General features: G+C 40.3%; 3 protein-coding genes and 2 long non-coding RNA genes across 10 annotated transcripts in view; 2 read left to right on the forward strand and 3 right to left on the reverse strand.

Moving 5' to 3' along the window:
* Positions 1 to 2,150, forward strand: part of LOC133471241 (A disintegrin and metalloproteinase with thrombospondin motifs 7) — a 112,080-nt gene extending 109,930 nt beyond the window's left edge. Inside the window, exon 24 of the mRNA XM_061760617.1 lies at positions 125 to 2,150. Within this exon, the coding sequence (XP_061616601.1) occupies positions 125 to 273 (149 nt within the window). The 3' untranslated portion in view covers positions 274 to 2,150. The remainder of the gene's footprint in view (positions 1 to 124) is intronic.
* Positions 2,151 to 2,530: 380 nt separating this feature from the next.
* LOC133471257 (uncharacterized) lies at positions 2,531 to 4,333 on the forward strand. Its single transcript, XR_009786166.1, has 3 exons — positions 2,531 to 2,667; positions 3,964 to 4,030; positions 4,198 to 4,333. It is a non-coding gene; the product is annotated as an uncharacterized LOC133471257 (long non-coding RNA).
* A 1,236-nt stretch (positions 4,334 to 5,569) lies between these two features.
* calml4a (calmodulin-like 4a) lies at positions 5,570 to 11,723 on the reverse strand. 2 transcript variants are annotated; one of them, XM_061760631.1, is made up of 5 exons: positions 11,586 to 11,723; positions 11,460 to 11,490; positions 10,984 to 11,124; positions 10,196 to 10,384; positions 5,570 to 7,351 (listed from the first exon to the last, which is right to left on the reverse strand). In XM_061760631.1, exons 1-5 carry the CDS (start codon positions 11,586 to 11,588, stop codon positions 7,254 to 7,256), a joined length of 462 nt encoding a protein of 153 aa, XP_061616615.1. In that variant the 5' UTR covers positions 11,589 to 11,723; the 3' UTR covers positions 5,570 to 7,253. The 2 variants fall into 2 exon arrangements, with proteins under 2 accessions (XP_061616615.1, XP_061616624.1); XM_061760640.1 differs by lacking the exon at positions 10,984 to 11,124.
* A 116-nt stretch (positions 11,724 to 11,839) lies between these two features.
* LOC133471253 (uncharacterized) lies at positions 11,840 to 16,284 on the reverse strand. Its single transcript, XR_009786165.1, has 2 exons — positions 12,712 to 16,284; positions 11,840 to 12,635 (listed from the first exon to the last, which is right to left on the reverse strand). It is a non-coding gene; the product is annotated as an uncharacterized LOC133471253 (long non-coding RNA).
* A 3,745-nt stretch (positions 16,285 to 20,029) lies between these two features.
* Positions 20,030 to 21,579, reverse strand: part of LOC133471274 (ceroid-lipofuscinosis neuronal protein 6 homolog) — a 32,645-nt gene continuing 31,095 nt past the window's right edge. For all 5 annotated transcript variants that reach the window (XM_061760730.1, XM_061760721.1, XM_061760739.1 and 2 more), the window contains exons 7-8: positions 20,356 to 20,630; positions 20,030 to 20,254 (exon numbers count right to left, since the gene is read on the reverse strand). In XM_061760730.1, the coding sequence (XP_061616714.1) occupies positions 20,360 to 20,630 (271 nt within the window). In that variant the 3' untranslated portion in view covers positions 20,030 to 20,254; positions 20,356 to 20,359. The remainder of the gene's footprint in view (positions 20,255 to 20,355; positions 20,631 to 21,579) is intronic.

Consider the following 21,579-nt stretch of genomic DNA (forward strand, 5'->3'; position numbering starts at 1 on the left):
CTGACGCAACCCTCTGCATTTATCCGGGCTTGGGACCGGCCTACAGTTTCCACTGGCTTGTGCCCCCCATAGGGCTGCATTCCAGTTGGTCTCAAATATCAGCTCTATATCTGTCCCCCCACAGGAGCAGTGTGTTTCCGTGATCGTCTCGCATCTCGCTTCTGTCAGACTCTGCGCTGGTTGGGCCGTTGCCAGTTGCCCAACGTGCGTGCACATTGCTGCAAAACCTGCAACCAACCGACAAGCCGGGCCAGCAGTGCCAGTCACCACTGAACCAAGAGCAAGGCAACTCATCAGTGGATTATGGATTTCATCACCTCAACAGACTGTTTGCTTTACTTCTCTGTTTCGTAGTGGAGGGAATGTAAATGATTATTTTCACTTAGTAGATAATATATTGCCCAGAATGGCAAAACTCTCAGTGACAAAAGGTTACAGAAGCTGATGCTCTCCCTTCAATGTAGCCAGCTTAAATACAGTATACACACAACGAGACAACCTACATGGAAACATTTGTGGTTGGTAGCAGGTACAGTACAAATAAATGTATAAATTAAATACATAAGTACAGTATGCATTTACAAAAAGAGATAAAACAATGAGAGGTGCTTACATTCCATATTTCTCAGTTTACCAACACATAGTTACTGCACAATGCCGTTAACAAAGGTGACTCACAGCAGATGTGAAATTCCAAAGTTGGAAAACAATCGTACAGACAATTGGGTGATCGGAATTGTCTCAACCATAACCCGCATGACAGCTCGCTCAACATCAAACTTAAACCAGTCCATAGTTGTCAATCTCATTACAAATCTCAGTACAAGTGACAGTGCAAGGTGGTCAACGGCATCTTCAATATCATTTTGCAAATTAGTGTGATACATTATATACTGTAGTGTGCACATTTTGAATATTGCAATTAAAAAACATGGTTTATGGTGCTCAAAAAAGTTCCACAATTTTAAAAGAAGAAAGAATTATGTTCTCACTACAATAAATGGAGAAAATGAGGCTGCAGGACATTTGTGCTCGAGGCCACATGGACTCCTAAATTCAGCTGAGGTGTGGGCAGGCCGAATGCCTTGATTAAATATTTAAATACCCTTCATAACATTCCTGACTTTTGATAGTCAAGTATGAATAAAATGCAGCTTTTTATTACTTAGTTTGATATTTCAAGGCTATATTACCATATGCTTAATGAATTATATTTCAATTTTTATTGAGTCATTTCTACAGTCAGTGGTATATGTAGAATACAGTGTTCTTCCTTTTTTTTTTGAAAGCTTCTCCGAAACAATAACAATTGGCAACTGCAAAGCCTCAAACCTGGTGCTTCTCTAAAAACCTTTTGATGCAGCATAATGGACCAGAAATACACAGCAATGTGTCCAATGATTAAAGTCTGCGATAAATCAAACTGTTTATATTGAAAAGAAAGAGACAAATGGCTTTATCGCCAACAAGGCACCAATAATTTGGTGCAAAGTAACCTCACTCTAATATTAGTTTTCTAAATGTATGTATTTTATATCCTCACTCATGGAGGTCAATAGGTTTTTGACAGCATTTTATGCATTTCTCAGGTATCTATTCAACAGCCAACACAGGTATGAAATAACATACAATAACATCTCACACAGTCTGAGCAGTCTTATTTTATTTGATGTTGTAATTTAATTGAATGTTATTCGTGCCAGCAGAACAACCAAATGAAATGGAACAAACTTTAAAGCTGTGGCACACTTTTTTTAAAGTGGATTTTCTCAGCCCTGTGATTGTGATTTTAACTTGTTTACACTATCTGCTGCAGTAAGCATAACATTTCTGTCATTGCTTTGGCAAACCCTGAACACCTTATATTGTTAACGCTAGCTTCGGTGCTAAGGTTACTAACAGCTGTGTGTGTTTGTACGTGCTTTGCCACGTGCTATAATAAAGTTCCATTTGAAGACACATAAATCAATTGGCTTAAAGCTGCTGGTCATCAAATGCCTTTCTAAGTTTGTTTTACACAGAAGCTTAAACACAAAACATTCTGCAGAAAAGAAAATATTTTTCCTCACTGCTTCTTATTTTTGTGTGGTATGCATTTATGGATGTGAAAATTATACATGATTAAATGTTTTCACCATATACAATTTAAATATTTTTTCTTGATTTCATAGTAGCGTAGTCTTTATTATAAAAAGTATTTTAATCCCTGCTTCTTTTTTTTGTAGAAATCTCTGCAAGACAAAATCCTTTTCATGACATGGTAGTGACTTGTTTCAACATGGCGCACTTCTTGCGATTGCTGATTTTCCAGTGGCAAAATCAGTTACGACCCGGTCCTTTTTTTTTAGTTGGTATACCTGGTCAGACAGCGTTCCAAGCTTGGCGAGCCGACACGAAGTGTGTGACCAAATACACAAGCACGCTGCAAGCTGAAAAGGCAGGTTGAAAAAAAAAAACCACAGCAACAGTGCTTTTTTTCCCTCCCCTCACCTCCCTTGTCACTGGTTTTTCCAAATCCACCTCCAGGGCTGACATCTGCTCTCTTGCGGCTGGCGAGCAAGCACTCTGAGGTGGCCAGGCCAGTGGGAAGCACCAGTTTCTGGCTGGTTCTCTTTTCGTCCCCCTGTTCCCTGCCCCGCAACGTTCAAGCGACACTAAACACTCAAAGTACTCGTCAAATAAAGTTTCCATAACTGCTTTGTTATTTCAGGTAGTGATAATATATTTCCTGGGAGTGTACATTTAGCATTAGCATTTAACATTTAAATATATATTAAATTATTATTATATATATTAATATTTATATGTAAATTCAAGATTTATATTTAAATATATATTTAACATTGAGTTTTAATATATTTAAATTTACAATATATATACATGCGTGTGTGTGGACCATAAGGCGCACCGTATTAAAAGGTGCAGTCTCAGTTACGGGGTCTATTTCTGCATTTAACACATACATAAGGCGCACCGTATTAAAAGGCGCAGACATGCTAAAACATACGCTGGCTTAAAACACGGTAGCATGCATGCATGCTAAAACAATATTTTTAAAAAGGCAGCGGGAGCAAAACTGAGTTCGGTTGTACTTTATTGAAGTATTTAACAATGTACTCACGTTAATTTGTGATCAATCCTCGTCCACAAATCCATCAAAGTCCTCATCTTCTGTATCCGAAATGAACAGCTGGGCAAGTTCTCAATCAAGCACGCCCGGTTCCCTCTCGTCATTGTCGGACTCAGTCTCGTTGCCGTGCAGCTCCTGAGAAATGATGCCGGCTTTTACGAAAGCTCGAACAACAGTGCAAGCAGACGCGTTAGCCCAAGCATCCACAATCCATTCACAAATTGTGGCGGAACTCGCCCGGCGCTGCCTCCTAGTCTTGGTAAAGCTGTGTTCGCCATCTGTCATCCATCGCTCGCAACTTCACTTTGAACGCCCTGTTAACACCGCTGTCCAGCGGTTGGAGTTCCTTTGCCAAGAATCCCGGAATGATGGCAAGCTCCGAGTTATTGCACTTAGTCGAATGGTGACTGTAGAGACACGGTTCTTTGCTCATTAATCCATTGCCCGAGTTGGTCTTCCTTTAGCCTTTAGCGTCCTCTTTCACGCACACCCTTCCCCCTTTAACATCCGCATGCTGTCCTCAGTCACGTCCGCCTTTCCTCGATATAAGCAGCGTGTCGGCAGGAAATGCTCCCAGTCACTCAAGCGGAGCGCTCATTAAATTCACACAACAACATTTACAGATTTTGGAACTCGGTGCACACATAAGGTGCGCTGCAGTATAAGGCGCCCCGTCCATTTTGGAGAAAATTTAAAACTTTTAAGTGCGCCTTATGGTCGTGAAAATACATATATTTTATATATATATATTGTATATATATATATATATATATATATATATATATATATATATATATATATATATATCATCAGCCATTTTCTATCCACTGCAGGACAAAGGTCTCTTCTTCACATTTCCAACTACTACAGCAGTTTGCAATTTGTTGCCAGTGTCGTCCGGTGAGTTTCATAATTTCATCTATCCATCTACTTTGAAGTCTTCTCCGTGGCTGCTTTGTGCCCAGTGGTATCCAATTGATAGTTTCTGTGGTGCACCTTTGTCAGTTCTTCAGGCAACGTGGCCAGCCCATTTCCATTTAGGGACTCTCTGCCATTCCTCTTTGCAGATCCTCTCCAGTTCTGTCAGGTTGGATGGTGAACAGCAATTTTCAGGTCTCTCCAGAGATGCTCAATTGGGTTTAAGTCAGGGCTCTGGCTGGGCCATTCAAGAACAGTCACAGAGTTGTTCTGAAGTCACTCCTTCGTTATTTTCGCTGTGTCGCTTGTTGGTAGGTGAACCTTTCCTATGATTCTAACCAGTCATCCTGTCCCTGCAGCTGAAAAACACCCCCACAGCATGATGCTGCCACCACCATGCTTCACTGACAGGTGATGAGCAGTGCCTGTTTTTTTCCACACATGCCACTTAGAATTAAGGCCAACAATTACTATCTCGGTCTCATCAGACCAGAGAATCTTATTTCTCAGCATCTTGGAGTCCCTCAGGTGTTTTTTTTTACTAAACTCCATGCGGGCTTTCATGTGTCTTGCACTGAGGAGAGGCTTCCGCCGGGCAACTCTGCCATAAAGCCCCGACTGGTGGAGGGCTGCAGTGATGGTTGACTTTCTAGAACTTTCTTCCATCTCCCGACTGCATCTCTGGAGCTCAGCCACAGTTATCTTTGGGTTCTTCTTTACCTCTCTCACCAAGGCTCTTCTCCCCCGATTGCTCAGTTTGGCCAGACGGCCAGCTCTAGGAAGGGTTCTGGTCGTCCCAAACGTTTTCCATTTAAGGATTATGGAGGCCACTGTGCTCTTAGGAACCTTAAGTGCAGCAGAAATCTTTTTGTAACCTTGGCCAGATCTGTGCCTTGCCACAATTCTGTCTCTGAGCTCATGAGGCAGTTCCTTTGACCTCATGATTCTCATTTGCTCTGACATGCACTGTGAGCTGTAAGGTCTTATATAGACAGGTGTGTGGCGTACCTAATCAAGTCCAATCAGTATAATCAAACACAGCTGGACTCCAGTGAAGGTGGAGAACCATTTCACGGATGATCAGAAGAAATGGACAGCACCCAAGCTAAATATATGAGTGTCACAGCAAAGGGTCTGAATACTTATGGCTGTGTGATATTTCAGTTTTTTCTTTTTTTAATAAATCTGCAAAAATTTCAACAATTCCGTTTTTTTCTGTCAATATGGGGTGCTGTGTGTACATTAATGTGAAAAATAAATGAACTTAAATGATTTTAGCAAATGGCTGCAATATAACAAAGAGTGACAATTTTAAGGGAGTCTGTTTTAATTGTTGAAGACTGATAGTGAATTTTTGTTGAAGACTGATTGTGAATTTCTTTTTTCCCTTTAAAAACTCAGATTCTAACAAAGGTTCAAATACAGCATTTCTACAGTACTGTGTATACAAATACTGTATGCTGGGCCATGCAAATGTACCACGTAAATCAATGTTTTAATCAAACAATACACAAATTAGGGTGAAAGTGAATAATTTATTCCTCATTTATGGGAATATTTATACATTATGTTTAAATGGAAGTACTTTATTGTTCCACAATGGGAAATTCAACAATGGGTTGCCTTGAACCCTTTACCTGAACCCTAGATTACAAGTCTGATGCTCGAACATTTTCTCTGCCATTAATTTCAATAATAATGATCGAAATACATTGCATGAATATTATTCAAATGTGATGATGATGTTTAAGAACAAGGGTGATGTGCAGAGCTGTGGGAACTATAGAGGAATAAAGTTTGTGAGCCACACAATGAAGTTATGGGAAAGAGTAGTGGAGGCTAGACTCAGGACAGAAGTGAGTATTTCCGAGCAACAGTATGGTTTCATGCCTAGAAAGAGTACCACAGATGCTTTATTTGCCTTGAGGGTGTTGATGGAAAAGTACAGAGAAGGTCAGAAGGAGCTACATTGTGTCTTTGTAGATCTAGAGAAAACCTGTGACAGAGTACCCAGAGAGGAACTGTGGTACTGCATGCGGACGTCTGGAGTGGCAGAGAAGTATGTTAGAATAATAAAGACATGTACCAGGGCAGCAGAACAGCGGTGAGGTGTGCTGTTGGTGTGATAGACGAATTTAAGGTGGAGGTGGGACTGCATCAGGGATCAGCCCTGAGCCCCTTCCTGTTTGCAGTGGTGATGGATAGGCTGACAGATGAGGTTAGACTGGAATCCCCGTGGACCATGATGTTTGCAGATGACATTGTGATCTGCAGTGAAAGCAGGGAGCAGGTGGAGGAACAGTTAGAAAGATTGAGGCATGCACTGGAAAGCAGAGGAATGAAGATTAGCCGAAGTAAGACAGAATATATGCGCATGAATGAGAGGGGTGGTGGGGGAAGAGTGAGGCTACGGGGAGAAGAGATAGCAAGGGTGGAGGACTTGAAATACTTGGGGTCAACCGTCCAGAGCAATGGTGAGTGTGGTCAGGAAGTGAAGAAACGGGTCCAAGCAGGTTGGAACGGGTGGAGGAAGGTGTCAGGTGTGTTATGTGACAGAAGAGTCTCTGCTAGGATGAAGGGCAAAGTTTATAAAACAGTGGTGAGGCCAGCCATGATGTACGGATTAGAGACAATGGCACTGAAGAGACAACAGGAAGCAGAGTTGGAGGTGGCGGAAATGAAGATGTTGAGGTTCGCTCTCGGAGTGACCAGGTTGGATAAAATTAGAAATGAGCTCATCAGAGGGATGGCCAAGGTTCAATGTTTGGGAGACAAAGTTAGAGAGAGCAGTCTTCGATGGTTTGGACACATCCAAAGGAGAAATAGTGAGTATATTGGTAGATGGATGATGAGGATGGAGCTGCCAGGCAAGAGAGCTAGAGGAAGACCAAAGAGAAGGTTGACGGATGTCGTGAGGGAAGACATGAGGGCAGTTGGTGTTCGAGAGGAGGATGCAGGAGATAGGCATACATGGAAAAGGAAGACGCGCTGTGGCGACCCCTAAAGGGACAAGCCCAAAGGAAAAGAAGAAGATGGTCCATAAAGGGCTTGATAAGAATAAAGAAATAATGTCCTAAATGAGATGAATTTCAATGTGATAGAAACAAAGACAAAACCATGAAGGTTTTTGTAAACTTGATGAAACGATTCAAATTAAGTCAGGACGCAGCAATCTGTGAGTGTTTATCCGTCGCCATGGCTCATCTCAGTAATCAACAGGTGGCAGAGTCACCATTTCGGTGAACTCTTCATAATTAACAATTCCACTTGGCTTGATGTTTGCTTCTTTGAACAGCTCATCCACTAGAAGAAGAAAACAGAAAATAGTTTTCAAAAAACTTGCAAAAAGACTACAATGCCTGTCAATGAAATAAATGTATAATTACTTAAGCAGTCATTTGGTTTTGTTTATGACTCGGGGCTGAGCCAGAACAGTACTGAACAGTTATTTTTCCTCGATGAAAAGCTATTGATGAATAGTACAATGTCTCTATCTTACTTTAAATATGAATAATTTCGAAGTAGGCTCCAGGGAAGGGGGATGGGAAGAAAGTTACCATTGTACATTAAGATCTGTTATTCTCTTTAAATGTGTTAGACATCCACTAAATTTCACTGGCAGGGCACCTTATTAGGAGGCTACCTTTAAAGCACATTTCCAAACAGGTGGTCACAATCAGATTGTCACCAGGTCTGTCGGTAGGTTGAATGCTGTGTGGCATGATATTCAAATATAAAGAAAATGTAATTTGGCAATTAATAATTAAAACAAAAACGTAACAGTATGCTGTAAAATGCAGTGTGCTAGCACTGCAATTTGGGAATTAATAATTAAAGCACAAATGTAACACAGTGTACTGTAAAATGCAGTGTGCTATCAGTACCTGTAAACGACAAATCTACCATATAATATTTTGAAATGGCCCTTTTGTTTTTTCATTCATTTATTTTCATTGTCGCATCGATGAATGCAACAATTCTCTATCAACCAATGAAGAGACAAATTTGTCAAGCAGCAATGGACACTGGAAAAGCAATGAATTTTTATTGAAAATGAAATGAACGGCTTGGTGGCAACATTTATTTGATATAAGCTTCATTGCACCTGTATTTTATCCAGCATAGCATAGGATGAATGAACTGTTAATATACTGTGCAATACCTGACTTGCTGCCATAGAAAACACAATTCCTACACAATTTATAGACTTCATTTCGGCATTTGAATGGATTGATTATTTTGTTTGTTTTTTGTCACATCAGTGGATGTAATTAGGACAAGGGTGTGACACTGTCATAGCAACTAGTATTTTTGTAAAATAAATGACAATCAGTCTGAAAATGAGACACTTCCATAATTCGCATTGTATTTTTAAATTATTTTGTTTTCTTTGTTTTTGCAAAAGATGACGATATGCAGTATAGTATTTTTTGTCCTTGATTGCAAAATGTCTCATTTATTGAATAACTTTTCCATCTGCTTTAACTCATTTTTTAAAAGTATTTTAACTTCACGACAAAAAATGTCAGGTGGCACGACCAAATATTTAAAAAAATATATATATCGATTCCTGATCTTTTATTTAAGATTCATTATCTGGCAGGGAACACATTATTTTATCATTGTAAATAAATAAAATAAAAATAAGTACACAAAAAGACAAATTCATATATGCAGTATAATAACAACACACATTAGATTTAGAAATCATTTGGTTACTTTAACCTATCATTTATTGGTCTAAATTGGTTGCACCACTTGAGGAATATTGGTTGTACCACCTGACAACATTAGTTATGACATGAAATATGCAGAAAAAAAATGCATTTTCATTTCAAATAGTAGTATGATTGTAATTTACTCATCAGTCTCTATTTAAGTTTATATATTAAATTATACTTTTATTTATTATACTTGTATTATAAGTGTTACTTAAAATGTACAAATTATCATGTAAAATGTTTTCAAGTGAGTAATACCTCATACCTCAATGACGTCATTGATCGGATTGGCGAATTATAACATTAAAGCCGATCAGCATAAAATGCTAAATATCAGCCGATACCGATCAGCCCGATAAAATCGGTGTAAAGTCTAGTAATTATTTGAATTTACTGAAAAATGTATGACACTAAATAGGTTTTAGAGAATGAAGTGATAGATGTCATGAATAGATGAAATGTTTGTTTTTTTGGGGGGTAGGGGGCTCGGACACACAAATATGCATGTCATGTCATTGACCCTTGTGCTTCAGTTCGTGCAGTAAATGTAAAATGTCAACACTCCCCTACAAAAGGACCTTCTCCCTGAGGGGCAAATGAAGTGTTTTTTTCTGGGCTATGTTAAATGTACATGCTTGTGTTGAGTTGGTATGGACTCTCTTCATGGTGAACTGGTTGTTTACCAGCTGTATTGCTCACGGTTTCTGTGCACTGGTATGGTGAAGAGATTCTCAGTTGTTAAACTTCACAACCAGGTCCTGGCTTTCCGCGATTCCCTTTCACAATGCCGCTGTTGACACTACACCAAAACCGGAAAATATGAGGAGCCGGAAATCGACTTCAACTCGCCAGTGCCTTTCGTGCACAGGAGAGATACAGGAAAAACGGCAGCTTTGAGGGGTAGTGTAAAAGGGGCTTCTGACAAATAAGCCGTGTGAGGGAGTATTACATTGTAACTCCTGTTACTATTATCCCCGTCGAGTATTGTGGTCCATTTTCTCTTTACCAAGTTAGCATATGCACATGGCAAAATTAGTAAATTTGCTCGTGTCATGTGAACAGACTGAAAGCGTAGGCACAAGTCGACATGGGCAAATAATACCACTTTTTTCAAGGTGACCCCACAGGCAGCTCCTTCCCTATCCATCCATTTTCCATATCGCTTATCCTCACTAGAGTCGGGGGCATGCCGGAGCCCATCCCTGCTATCTATCGAGCGGCGGGGTACACCCTGAGCTGGTCACGAGCCAACCGCAGGATACTTCCCTACACCTCCAAAAAGTAGAGGAGTCCACAATTATGTATCTTCATTAGTTTAAATTTTGTTAGTTTTCCACTGAGTTGGACAGGTATTTTTACTTTGTGCGTTAAAAAAAGACATTCGAGCAGACTGTCCTCACTCATGGTGAGTGAGCCTTTTTCTTACCTTCTTTGACAGTAAGTTTCTCTCCCAGCATGGTGAGCTTGGCTCTCAACTCAGAGGCTTGAATGTATCCTTTTTTCTGTTTGTCTGTCATCCTTAGGGCTTCGAGAATTTCTGTCTTAGGGTCTTCCTGTTGTATCTGTCGGTGCATCATGGTCAGGAATGTAGAGAAGTCCAAGTTCCCTGACTTCTCTAAAAAATTGTGATAATGAAATAATTGAAATAATTGACTTGCTAAATTCAATTCCAGTCAAATACCCATGAATTGAATTATTGTAAAAAACTACTCTTTTATTGCACAATTTGTTTTGCTAAACTTATTATTAAGTGATCTCTTATGCACGGCAACAAAATGAGTACAATGTGTCGTTTCCCGCCCACACACAAAACAAAACGGACTAGTTGCTGGGTCTGCTGTGTCATTTGTACAAATCACAAAATTAATTTCAGATTGAAAATTGTATCTAATAAAATGTTGCAACAAATCCATTATTGTTAATCAACCACGTAATTAAATGCCTCCACCAAGGAGGATGTTTTGATCATCATTAACCCCAAAATAACAAAACTGAATTGCACTAAACAATGAGCAAATTTCTCCAAATGACAAAATATGGCATATGTAAGAGTATCTACTCAGGAGCTGATCCAAATTAAGATTGTTCAACCTTGGCAAAGCTCTCTTATCTAATGGTGGCTATTTCAGTGAAAACACAATATTTATATTACATTTAACAAGTACAGTATGTTTTGTGAACTCTTGCCAAGTCATTAATTGGTTGCATATTTACCAATTTTGTGGACTTGCAAATGTCTTTCAATTTCACCAAGTGTGGGGCTTGTACCAAGGCAACGCATAACTGTGATCAGGTCATTCACGGCAATCTTTCCCTTTTGTTTCTTGTCATATAATGAGAAACACTCTTTGAATTCTGCAAGAAAAATTCAGCAGTGAATTATTTCAGCAGTTATTTATTTACATTTCAATACTAGCTATTCATCAAACAAGTTGACTTGAAAAGTAACAAACCTGCATGACGTAGCTAACTGATGAATGTGGCGTTCTAAAGCACTCGTTATTTCTAATTTCTATTTCACTCTAGACTGATTCGTACAAGGTGAAAAAAGGCACATTTAAACAGGCACAATGGTCCCATTCAAACTTTTTTGTTTGTTTGCAATTGATAGAATGCCTTTTATTGTCCCGACATACATGCACAATGAGATTGAAAATGGGGGAAAGAATGGTGCTGTGAAGCACTCTTACCATTGATTTGAGCTGGTGTGAAGAATTTTGCCTGTGAAATGGAACATTTCCAATCAAAATACAAAAACTGGTCTTTGAAAATCTAAATTGTTTTAAATACTAACACAAATATGCTATTGCTCTTACCATTTCAAGTACTTGAGTCTTTTTTTTTCCAGGAAGAAGAAATTAACTTCCTGAAGTCCGTCCCTCCAGCCGTTTAAAGTCCAACACCACCAACCATGCGTGTAATTTAATATGTGTTGCTGTGGAAACACAGATACCAGATCTATGGTGCAACAGAGTTTAACCCTATCCCTTCCCAACAAGTAACAGGAGCAATATTTACAAGACAACAACTGTATCCTCTTCAAAAACAATTCATTCAAAGTACATTTGAGTTCAGAAAGAAAAGACAGATACATAATAGATAATGTAAGAGAAAAAGAACATGAGATTAGTGTTCTCCAATCAAGAAGTGCTGCTTCAATACTATAATCATGTCACTGATGTTGTAGTGTGTGAACTCATATGAATGTATGATCGCCTCATAACATACATACACACAACATATACATAAACATAAATTGATGGATAACTAGTTTTGAAATCAGAAGCCAGTAAATAGTTTGTTCAACTACAGTATTAATTAATTTATTGTAAAATGGGGATTGGTAACCCCAAAAAAAAAGGATGGATACTACAACCCCAATTCCAATGAAGTTGGGACGTTGTGTTAAACATAAATATAAACAGAATACAATGATTTGCAAATCATGTTTAACCTATATTTAATTGAATACACTACAAAGACAACATATTTAATGTTCAAATTGATCAACTTAATTGTTTTTAGCAAATAATCATGAACTTAGAATTTTATGGCTGCAACACGTTCCAAAAAAGCTGGGACAGGGTCATGTTTACCGCTGTGTTACATCACCTTTTCTTTTAACAGCATTCAATAATTGTTGAAGCTTTGAAGGTGCATTTTTTTTCCCATTCTTGCTTGATGTACAGCTTCAGCTGTTCAACAGTCCGGGGTCTCCGTTGTCGTATTTTACGCTTCATAATGCGGCACACATTTTCAATGGGAGACAGGTCTGGACACCAGGCAGGCCAGTCTAGTACCCGCACTCTTTTACTACGAAGCCACGCTGATGTAACACGTGCAGAATGTGGTTTGGCATTGTCTTGCTGAAATAAGCAGGGGTGTCCATGAAAAAGATGTCACTTGGATGGCAGCATATGTTTCTCCAAAACCTGTATGTACCTTTCAGCATTAATGGTGCCTTCACAGATGTGTAAGTTACCCATGCCATTGGCACTAACACAGCCCCATACCATCACAAATGCTGGCTTTTGAACTTTGCGTCCGTAACAGTCCGTATGGTTCTTTTCCTCTTTTGCCTGGAGGACATGAAATGTGGACTTGTTGATAAATGGCTTTTGTTTGCATAGTAGAGTTTAAAGTTGCACTTACGGATGTAGCGCCGAACTGTATTTACTGACATTGGTTTTCTGAAGTGTTCCTGAGCCAATGTGGTGATATCCTTTACACATTGATGTTGGTTTTTGATGCAGTGCCGCGTGCCTGAGGGATCGAAGGTCACGGGCATTCAATGATGGTTTTCGGCCTTGCCCCTTACATGCAGTGATTTGTCCAGATTCAGTTAGTCAAGCCCTGCAGCCTTCACCTGAGTATTGACGCTTGCTTGTGACCCACCGGCCGACTCTCGTTCTCCCAGGTGTTGTGATACGAAAGTAATTATCCTACGACCCGCATCTGTACTCACCCGATTGTGTTCTTCCCAGTCTCCAGTGTTCCTGCCGTGCCTTCCCCGTCTCGCTGACTGCTGTAGCTACGCTGCCAAGCTACCCCTCCTAAATTTTCCCAAAAATGGTCGGGGCGCCATATAATGCGGTGCACCTTAAGTGTGCACCGAGTTAAAAAATCTGTAAATGTTGTTCAGTCCGCTTGACTGACAGGGAGCATTTCCTGCCGACACGCTGCTTATATAGAGGAAGGCGGACGTGACTGAGGACAGCATGCAGACGTAAAGGGGGAATGGTGCGCGTGACAGAGGACATTAAAGGCACGCCCCCAGTTGGTATATAGCGCCGGTATGTGCATTGTGCAAAACAATATTGGTTTGACTAAGGACCCCCGGAAATGGCACCTACGAAGAGACGCGCTTACAAAGCACAGTTTAAACTGCAAGCTGTCAGTTGCACGGAGGAACATGGGAATCGAGCAGCCGCGAGAGAATTCAAGATAAACAAATCCATGGTTCGCAAGTGGAGGAAGCAGGAAAACGAGCTTCGCCAAGTCAAGAAGACGAAGCGGAAACAAGGCGAAGTGGCCCGAGTTGGAAGACCAACTCGAGCAATGGATTAATGAGCAAAGAACAGCCGGGAGAAGCGTCTCTAGAGTCACCATTCGACTGAGTGCAATAACTCGTAGCTTGCCATCATTCCAGGAGGGTTGACGAAGGAACTCCAACCGCTGGACATCGGGGTAAAGAGGGCGTTCAAAGTGAAGTTTCGAGCAGCGTGGGAGCAATGGATGACTGATGGTGAACACAGCTGTACTAAGACTAGGAGGCTGCGCCGGGCGAGTTACGCCACAATTTGTGAATGGATTGTGGATGCTTGGGCTAACACGTCTGCTTGCACTGTTGTTCGAGCTTTCGTAAAATTTCGGCATAATTTCTCAGGAGCTGCACGGCAACGAGACTGACTCCGACAATGACGAGAGGGAACGTGGCGTGTTTGATGGAGAACTTGCCCAGCTGTTCATTTCGGATACAGAAGATGAGGACTTTGATAGATTTGTGGATGAGGATTGATCAAAAAATAACGTGAGTACATTGTTAAATGCTTCAATAAAGTACAACCAAACTCAGTTTTACTCCCGCTGCCTTTTTAAAAACATTGTTTTAGCGTGCATGCATGCTACCGTATGTTTTAAGCTAGCGTATGTTTTACCATGCCTGCGCCTTTTAATACGGTGCGCCTTATGTATGTTAAATACAGAAATAGACCCTGTAACTGAGACTGCGCCTTTTAATACGGTGTGCCTTATGGTCGTGAAAATACGGTATTTCCATGGAGGTTTTAACACAATCAATTGTTAAGTCAGTGTACTCACTCACGTTAGTAATCATGATAATCAACCATGGATATGCATGTTGATATACGGAAAAAAATAAAACAAAAATGTGAACAGTTATCTCGATTTCAGTTAAAAGAAAGACAAGCAAGTCAACAAAAATCAGTAATGACACGTCTATCCTTATTGTAAGCTGCAAAGTTGAACACAGTCTAATTATGTCCAACTTGTGTTCGACAGTGGTACCCTAGTTGTAAAAGCTGCTATATTTGGAATGTCAGGTGACCAACATGGAAAACGGGTTAACTGACTATGCTACGTTAATGAACATAACTAAGATTAATGGCATAATAAGCCGAACTTGCTCAATGTTTTCTTCTTGGCTGATGTCTTCTGACAAGTTAAATACATGTAATGTGATTTATTTATCCAAATATGATATGATATACTATATGTAAACGAACAAAGCCTAAATATCGGCTATTGTCATTTTTGGTGTCTATGTGTTAAAAAAATACATTGTAGCTCCCACGGGTGCTATGTCATGGTACCCTTGGGCATTCACCCGAGCGATGAGGAAGCGGTTTTACCCGTTTTTCCAAATGTGTAAGTAGGTTGCGAATATACCAGATTTGGAGTTTGAACAAAATGTGCTTAAGTTTTTTAAACGAGAAATGTGATTTTTTTTTTTTTTTTAGGGAGAAAGGTAATTTTGGTAGGAAGAAGCACCTTTTATTAATGTTATGTTCAGAGACACTTTTGCGTAACATTAATCCCAAAGAAAACATTGTATCATTTACTGATGTTAAATTGTCAAACCTTTAAAATATTGTATTAAACTTTATTAAGCTGTGTGTTTAAAGGGTCACTTCAAGTTTTGAATAATGTAATTGTCATTTTCTTTTAATTGAAGGGGAAACCATCATTTTCAATCGGTAATCAGATATCGGGGGCAAAAAATGTGGGATTTTATTTTAAGGTCATATCGCCCAGACCTATTTGCCTGTGAGTTCTACCATTTCCTTTTGCTTTTTCCAACACTTTTTTTCTGAAAGGACATCCTGTTACTCAGTATATTTTCATAGGTAAAGGTACTTTTAGGTGTGTAAAATGTACAGCAGACAATGTTCTCTGCATTTAACCAATTTGTGAGGAGCAGTGGACTTTTGTTGCAGCCGGGGAACGAATCATGTTCAGTGTCAGCAGAAGCTGACCAAAAATAAACCTTACATGTTTTTAGTTGTGGGAGGAAATAGAGAGTCCAGAGAAAACCCATGCAGTCAGGGGGAGAACATGCAGACCCAGAGTGGCCCATGCTGGAATCAAACCTGCCACCTGGCTTTGTGTTTTACATTTGCTTGGTAGGAATGGCAGAACCAATATTGAAACTGTGTGTGAGCACAGGACTTTGACTTGGACCTTTTTGCCTGGTGTTGGACATTTGATTTCATCTGTTTGTGCCGTTTGATAAGAAGCATTGAGTGAAGCTATAGAATGCCATGTTAGCTTTAAACCCTAGCCGCTAGCTAGCTAGCCTCCAACATGCTCACTGCCATACAGTATGCTTCACTTTACGTTTTATGTGTGTTATGTTTGTATGACCATTTATATTACGTTAGTGGCTGATGTCATTTTATACTAGTGTGAATTAATATTAAAAAATATATCTGTGAGGTGCATCAGCGAGCTTTTTGTTTAATTACGAACAAGAATTTCGCATTAACGTTAAGAGAATGTATAGGGAGCCTTTCTCACCAACTAACAAGACTAGTTTTAAAAGTCGATCAACTCTAATTTTTGACTAGCATCACATGTGGATTAAGGCTGAACTTTGAACTATCCCTGTAATTCGTTCCAATGTCAAACTAACTGTCACTAAATTTGAGCAAGATAAAAAATATTGTATTCAGTAGCAAAAAAAATAATAATAATAATCAGACACGGACAATTGATTTGAAGAGTGGACAAAATCAAATTATTTGGGGTGATAATAAATGACTCATGCATCACATAAAAGTTCAATACATTCACTATTCTTGATTAAAAAAAAACATTATATTAATCCATAAAATTGGTTATCCTGAACAGAAAACAATATTATTTGTAAAGTCTAAGGCTGTGTGCAAATTCACTCACTGATCACTATATACTGCACTATATAGTGATTAGGCCATTTTCTAGTGGTGTCCGAATGCTTAGTGATCAAATGCAGTGCACTAAAAATTTCCCACAAAAAATGGAAAAAGTAGTGGCCAACCAATGGTCACTCACCAAGTCGTGATGTACCATAATGCATTGCGTCTTCAGAGAAGAAGAAGCAGAAGAAGGGGGAGACTGGGATGCGTCGCAGATGGAGGGAGTGAATTTTTTGTAAAGATTTTACTTTTCAACAAAGCTTTGATTGTTGGCTTTTTTTTTTTTTTAACCCACAGCAACACCCTACTTTGTTATTGTGTGATAGCTGTAACGTCATTAATAGAGCTCCATGTTGTGTCCCTACATATTGCAACCCTAAATGGGGAGTAGGGAGTAGTGAGTGAATGATTTCAGACAGCAGCATAAAATAAAAAATGGTCATATTATTGTAGCATTCCTAACAGCACAATTTCTTTACAAAGCCAGGATTATTTTAATATTAAGCCATTTTCAGAAATTGTTTCAAGAAAGAGGAGTCATTCATTCATTCATTCAGGGACATGTAAAATGTTAGGATCCAGTGCAAAAATGTTGCACTACAATACAAAAAAAATCTGCATATCAAATAATGGCGTGAGACTAAGGAACACGCTGAGTGTGGAGCTTAAACAAAGTCCAAATATCCACTATTTTAAAATCAAATACAAACATAATTTACTAAATAGGAGGAGGAAGGGGTTTCAATATAAATCTATATTACTACTATTTTTTTTCAGATTGCATATATCATTTTACACTTGAATCTATGCGAGTCCCAGGATGCACATGTCTGGAAACAATGCATTCCAAGGGTTGGCACTGGGCCATGAAACCTCTTAGCCACTGAACCAGATGAAATGTTTCACTCCACACCACACAAATGCCACATTGCAAATATTACAGTGTTCGCAACAATCACATAACACTTGAAACATTCGTTACAGGGATTAAAGAGGATGGGCGTGGGACAATGCAAAGCAGGAAAATGGTATCTTAAATCCAATAATTAATATTTTATTCCACTGGTTTATCCATCCATCCATTTTCTGAGCCGCTTCTCCTCACTAGGGTCGCGGGTGTGCTGGAGCCTATCCCAGCTATCATCGGGCAGGAGGCGGGGTACATCCTGAACTGGATGCCAGCCAATCGCAGGGCACATACAAACAACCATTCGCACTCACATTCACACCTATGGGCAATTTAGAGTCTCCAATTCATGCATGTTTTGGGGATGTGGGAGGAAACCGGAGTGCCCGGAGAAAACCCACGGAGGCATGGGGTTAACATGCAAACTCCACACAGGCGAAACTCCACACCGGGGATTGAACCCCGGTCCTCAGAACTGTGAAGCTGACGCTCTAACCAGTCGTCCACCGTGCCGCCCTCCACTGGTTTAAAACCACAAATTATACTAAGATGAAATGCAATTCTAGCGGCGCAGTCTGCCTCCCATTTGGTCAAAAGGGGCTGGCCTTGCTCTCTGAAGCGGATAAAAACACTGAAGCTCCTTTGTCTCTCGCTCTTTCTCACTCTCTCGTTGTTCCACCTGCCGAAGGCCTGGCCCAGCCCGGGGAGCCCCCAACCTCTCACCACGAGGTGGCGGAGGCTGGGAGATACCGAACTTTCCTGCTGCGCTGCCAAGCGTGGACCGCATGGAACACCTGCCAGCTCTCCAAAACTACCCTTTTGGGTGTGGGGCAGTTTACGAACGAGGCTCCGTTGTGAAGGAATTGCGGTGCGAGCTTTCCCTGACCACGTGGTAAACATTGCCACTTGCAGCGCGACGGCCGACCTGCACTTGAAATGCGTCTTTTTCTCTTTGCTTCCTTTTCCTGCAAACCATCCCTCGTTGTCACGTACGTGGTTAGGGCGAAGGCGAGGAACGCAAGGCAAGAACATGGTGGACCCAATTGCAGGGAGGCAAGGCAGGAGTGCGGGAATCTCAAAATAATAATATTTAATCACAATGATTAAAACAACTGGTGACTAAACAACTGGCGACTAAACAACTGGCGACTATGACATGGCAAGACGTGTGACAACGACAGTGAACCGACAAGGACTGCAAGAAACCAGGGAACTAAATACAAACAAATTGACGAGACAACGAGGAACACCTGGACAAGACACGAGTGGCTGGAGAGAGCTGATTGGTCGACACAAAGTAGACGAGAACAGGTGGACACAACAACCTAATGAGCACACGACAAACATGGAACACAGGAAAACATGGAACAAAACTAAACAACCCAAAACCAAAACACAGACCATGACACTCGTGAGCGCTCTTGCCAACCCCTGGAAGGTCGACCCATCTGCCTGAATTGGTCAACTCATGTAAGTCAAACTTGGGGTCTACTAAAAGTACAGATTAGTGCATATTTGGGTTTTAAATTAACGAGAACAGGAATCGCCAGGCGGCACGGTGGCCGACTGGTTAGAGCGTCAGCCTCACAGTTCTGAGGACCCGGGTTCAATCCCCGGCCCCGCCTGTGTGGAGTTTGCATGTTCTCCCCGTGCCTGCGTGGGTTTTCTCCGGGCACTCCGGTTTCCTCCCACATCCCAAAAACATGCATGAATTGGAGACTCTAAATTGCCCGTAGGCATGACTGTGAGTGCGAATGGTTGTTTGTTTCCATGTGCCCTGTGATTGGCTGGCAACCAGTTCAGGGTGTACCCCGCCTCCTGCCCGATGACAGCTGGGATAGGCTCCAGCACGCCCGCGACCCTAGTGAGGAGAAGCGGCTCAGAAAATGGATGGATGGAGGAATCGCCAGCTACATGCATTGTCACTACACGCTCATTCTACCAATCTCACATCACAAGTCAGTTTCCTTTATTTAACCCGTATACGCTACAGCAGCAACATTCAGAAATTAGGGCACATATACCACCATATTCGTCGCACTCTAGAGCCCTGTCTTGTAAAAAAAAAAAAAAAAAAAGAAAAATCGTACATCGGATTTCCAGCACCACGCTGGAATACTTTAATCCATAGCATTGAATCCTCGGACGCAGATTGATTTTACATCATGCGTCCCTGCTCATTTTTGTGCGTCTCAGACGCGGGACGGACATCAAACGCGATCCCTGAGGTTGTTTCTTTCTTTTCATTAATATCCAACATACTGCTGATACTGACATCATTTATATTATTAACAGGCTGTGTACGGTGTGCAAATATTTGACACACTATTCGGTCATGCTTCCTGTCTGTAGTCTCTGATTGGCTAGTGTTGTCGTGCCGTGACAAATTGTAAGATAATCATTACAATTAGAGGCATAAAATGGCGCCTGAGTGGGATGATTTTTCAAAAGATCATTTTAATAATATTTTACTGTCAGGTCATACAGACAGTTCTAACATATATGACAAAAAGTGTTTTTTATAAACTGCAAACTCTACTTTTAACAGAGTGGTGTCTAAAAGACAATACGTAATACAAAAATTATTAACACATTGTAAAACAGGTATAACAGAATTTTTGGAACATAGACCTTGTTGTTCCTTGGTCACAGGCTATTATATCTGAAAAGAGAGGGGAAAAGCAATTACATTTCAAGCTGACATAAATGGTGCTATGAAGTAAACGCATGAAATCACCTGTCAAAATGATCGTATGTACAAACCTTGTCACCTCCAATTCTTTACATGTAACAGGTAGTAGGACCAGGGTTCCGGAACATAGATCAATCCAGGGTACTTTTTGCGGAGCACCGGGTCATTCCATAGAGAGACAACCCAGAGTGCCACCAGAAGCACAGTAACACTGAAACTATAGAACAAGAACAGACCATTGCAGTCTGGCCTCAGGCCATGATGCCGTTGATAAATCACCACAGCCACCATTGCAAAGAAGGTGAGGAGAAAGAGTTCAGTGATTTGTCCTTCAGTGACCAAGTACCTGTGGTATAGATGAAAAAAGAAAAATTACCTCATGCCACAATACCACTGCAAATAAAGACAAGCTGGACATTCACAAGAGCCTAGACAACAAAGAAGCATGCAGATGGTTAATAATTTAAATTATAAACTAGTAGGAAGGTGAGACAGATTCTGCCTTGTCCAAACAGTGTTAAGAAAATGCTAATTATCTCACTGAACATTCAATGATGTTCAAAAGTCCCATAACATTTGTCCTTGGAGGTAAGTCTTGCACAGTTTGTCAGAGGTGGAAGTGATGAGAGTACCCTTACCAATAAAAAACAATAAAAGGTGTGGGGAATCACCTTCAATATAATTATACTATAGGTCGCCTTTGGTTATTTGCATTGATTCACGCTTGCGTGGTTTTTGTGTTCAATAAAATCTGTAAAGCGTGCTCCACTTGTTGAGTTTGCTTTGGAATCATTACCAGCGTTTGGAGGCACAGCTGACACACACAAGTCCAAAAAGGTAGCTGGTAAGATGCAGTTTTATGATCAAAAGACAATCGCCTAATTTTTATTTTTGTTCTGATAATCCTAAATATAATGAAAATACTAATGCCAATCCACCTAATGCATGTTATGGCCAGTGAGTAATGGAAGGAATGAAACTTCTAGCTTAGCTGTCAAACTAAACGACTGAAGGCCAAAATGAAATGAGGAAAAAAAGCAGAACTCAGTTATTGAGTGAAATCCAGAAAAAAATCTTCATTTGATGAATCAACCTCTTTCAAGTGGGTAAACTGCACGTTCACAATAACTTACAATTAACCGTCAAAATGGAAAAGCTACCCGATTCAAATTTTAAGCAATGCCCAATTAATATTGCTACAAATTTGTGGTTTGTCCCATCTGGGGTCACCATAGTCACTTGCATGATTTGTTTGGCAGCCAGTAACAATATGAAGAATACATTTAATTTTCTAT

This window comes from Phyllopteryx taeniolatus, chromosome 2 (genome assembly GCF_024500385.1).
Source record: "Phyllopteryx taeniolatus isolate TA_2022b chromosome 2, UOR_Ptae_1.2, whole genome shotgun sequence".
NCBI classification, from domain to species: Eukaryota; Metazoa; Chordata; class Actinopteri; order Syngnathiformes; family Syngnathidae; genus Phyllopteryx; species Phyllopteryx taeniolatus.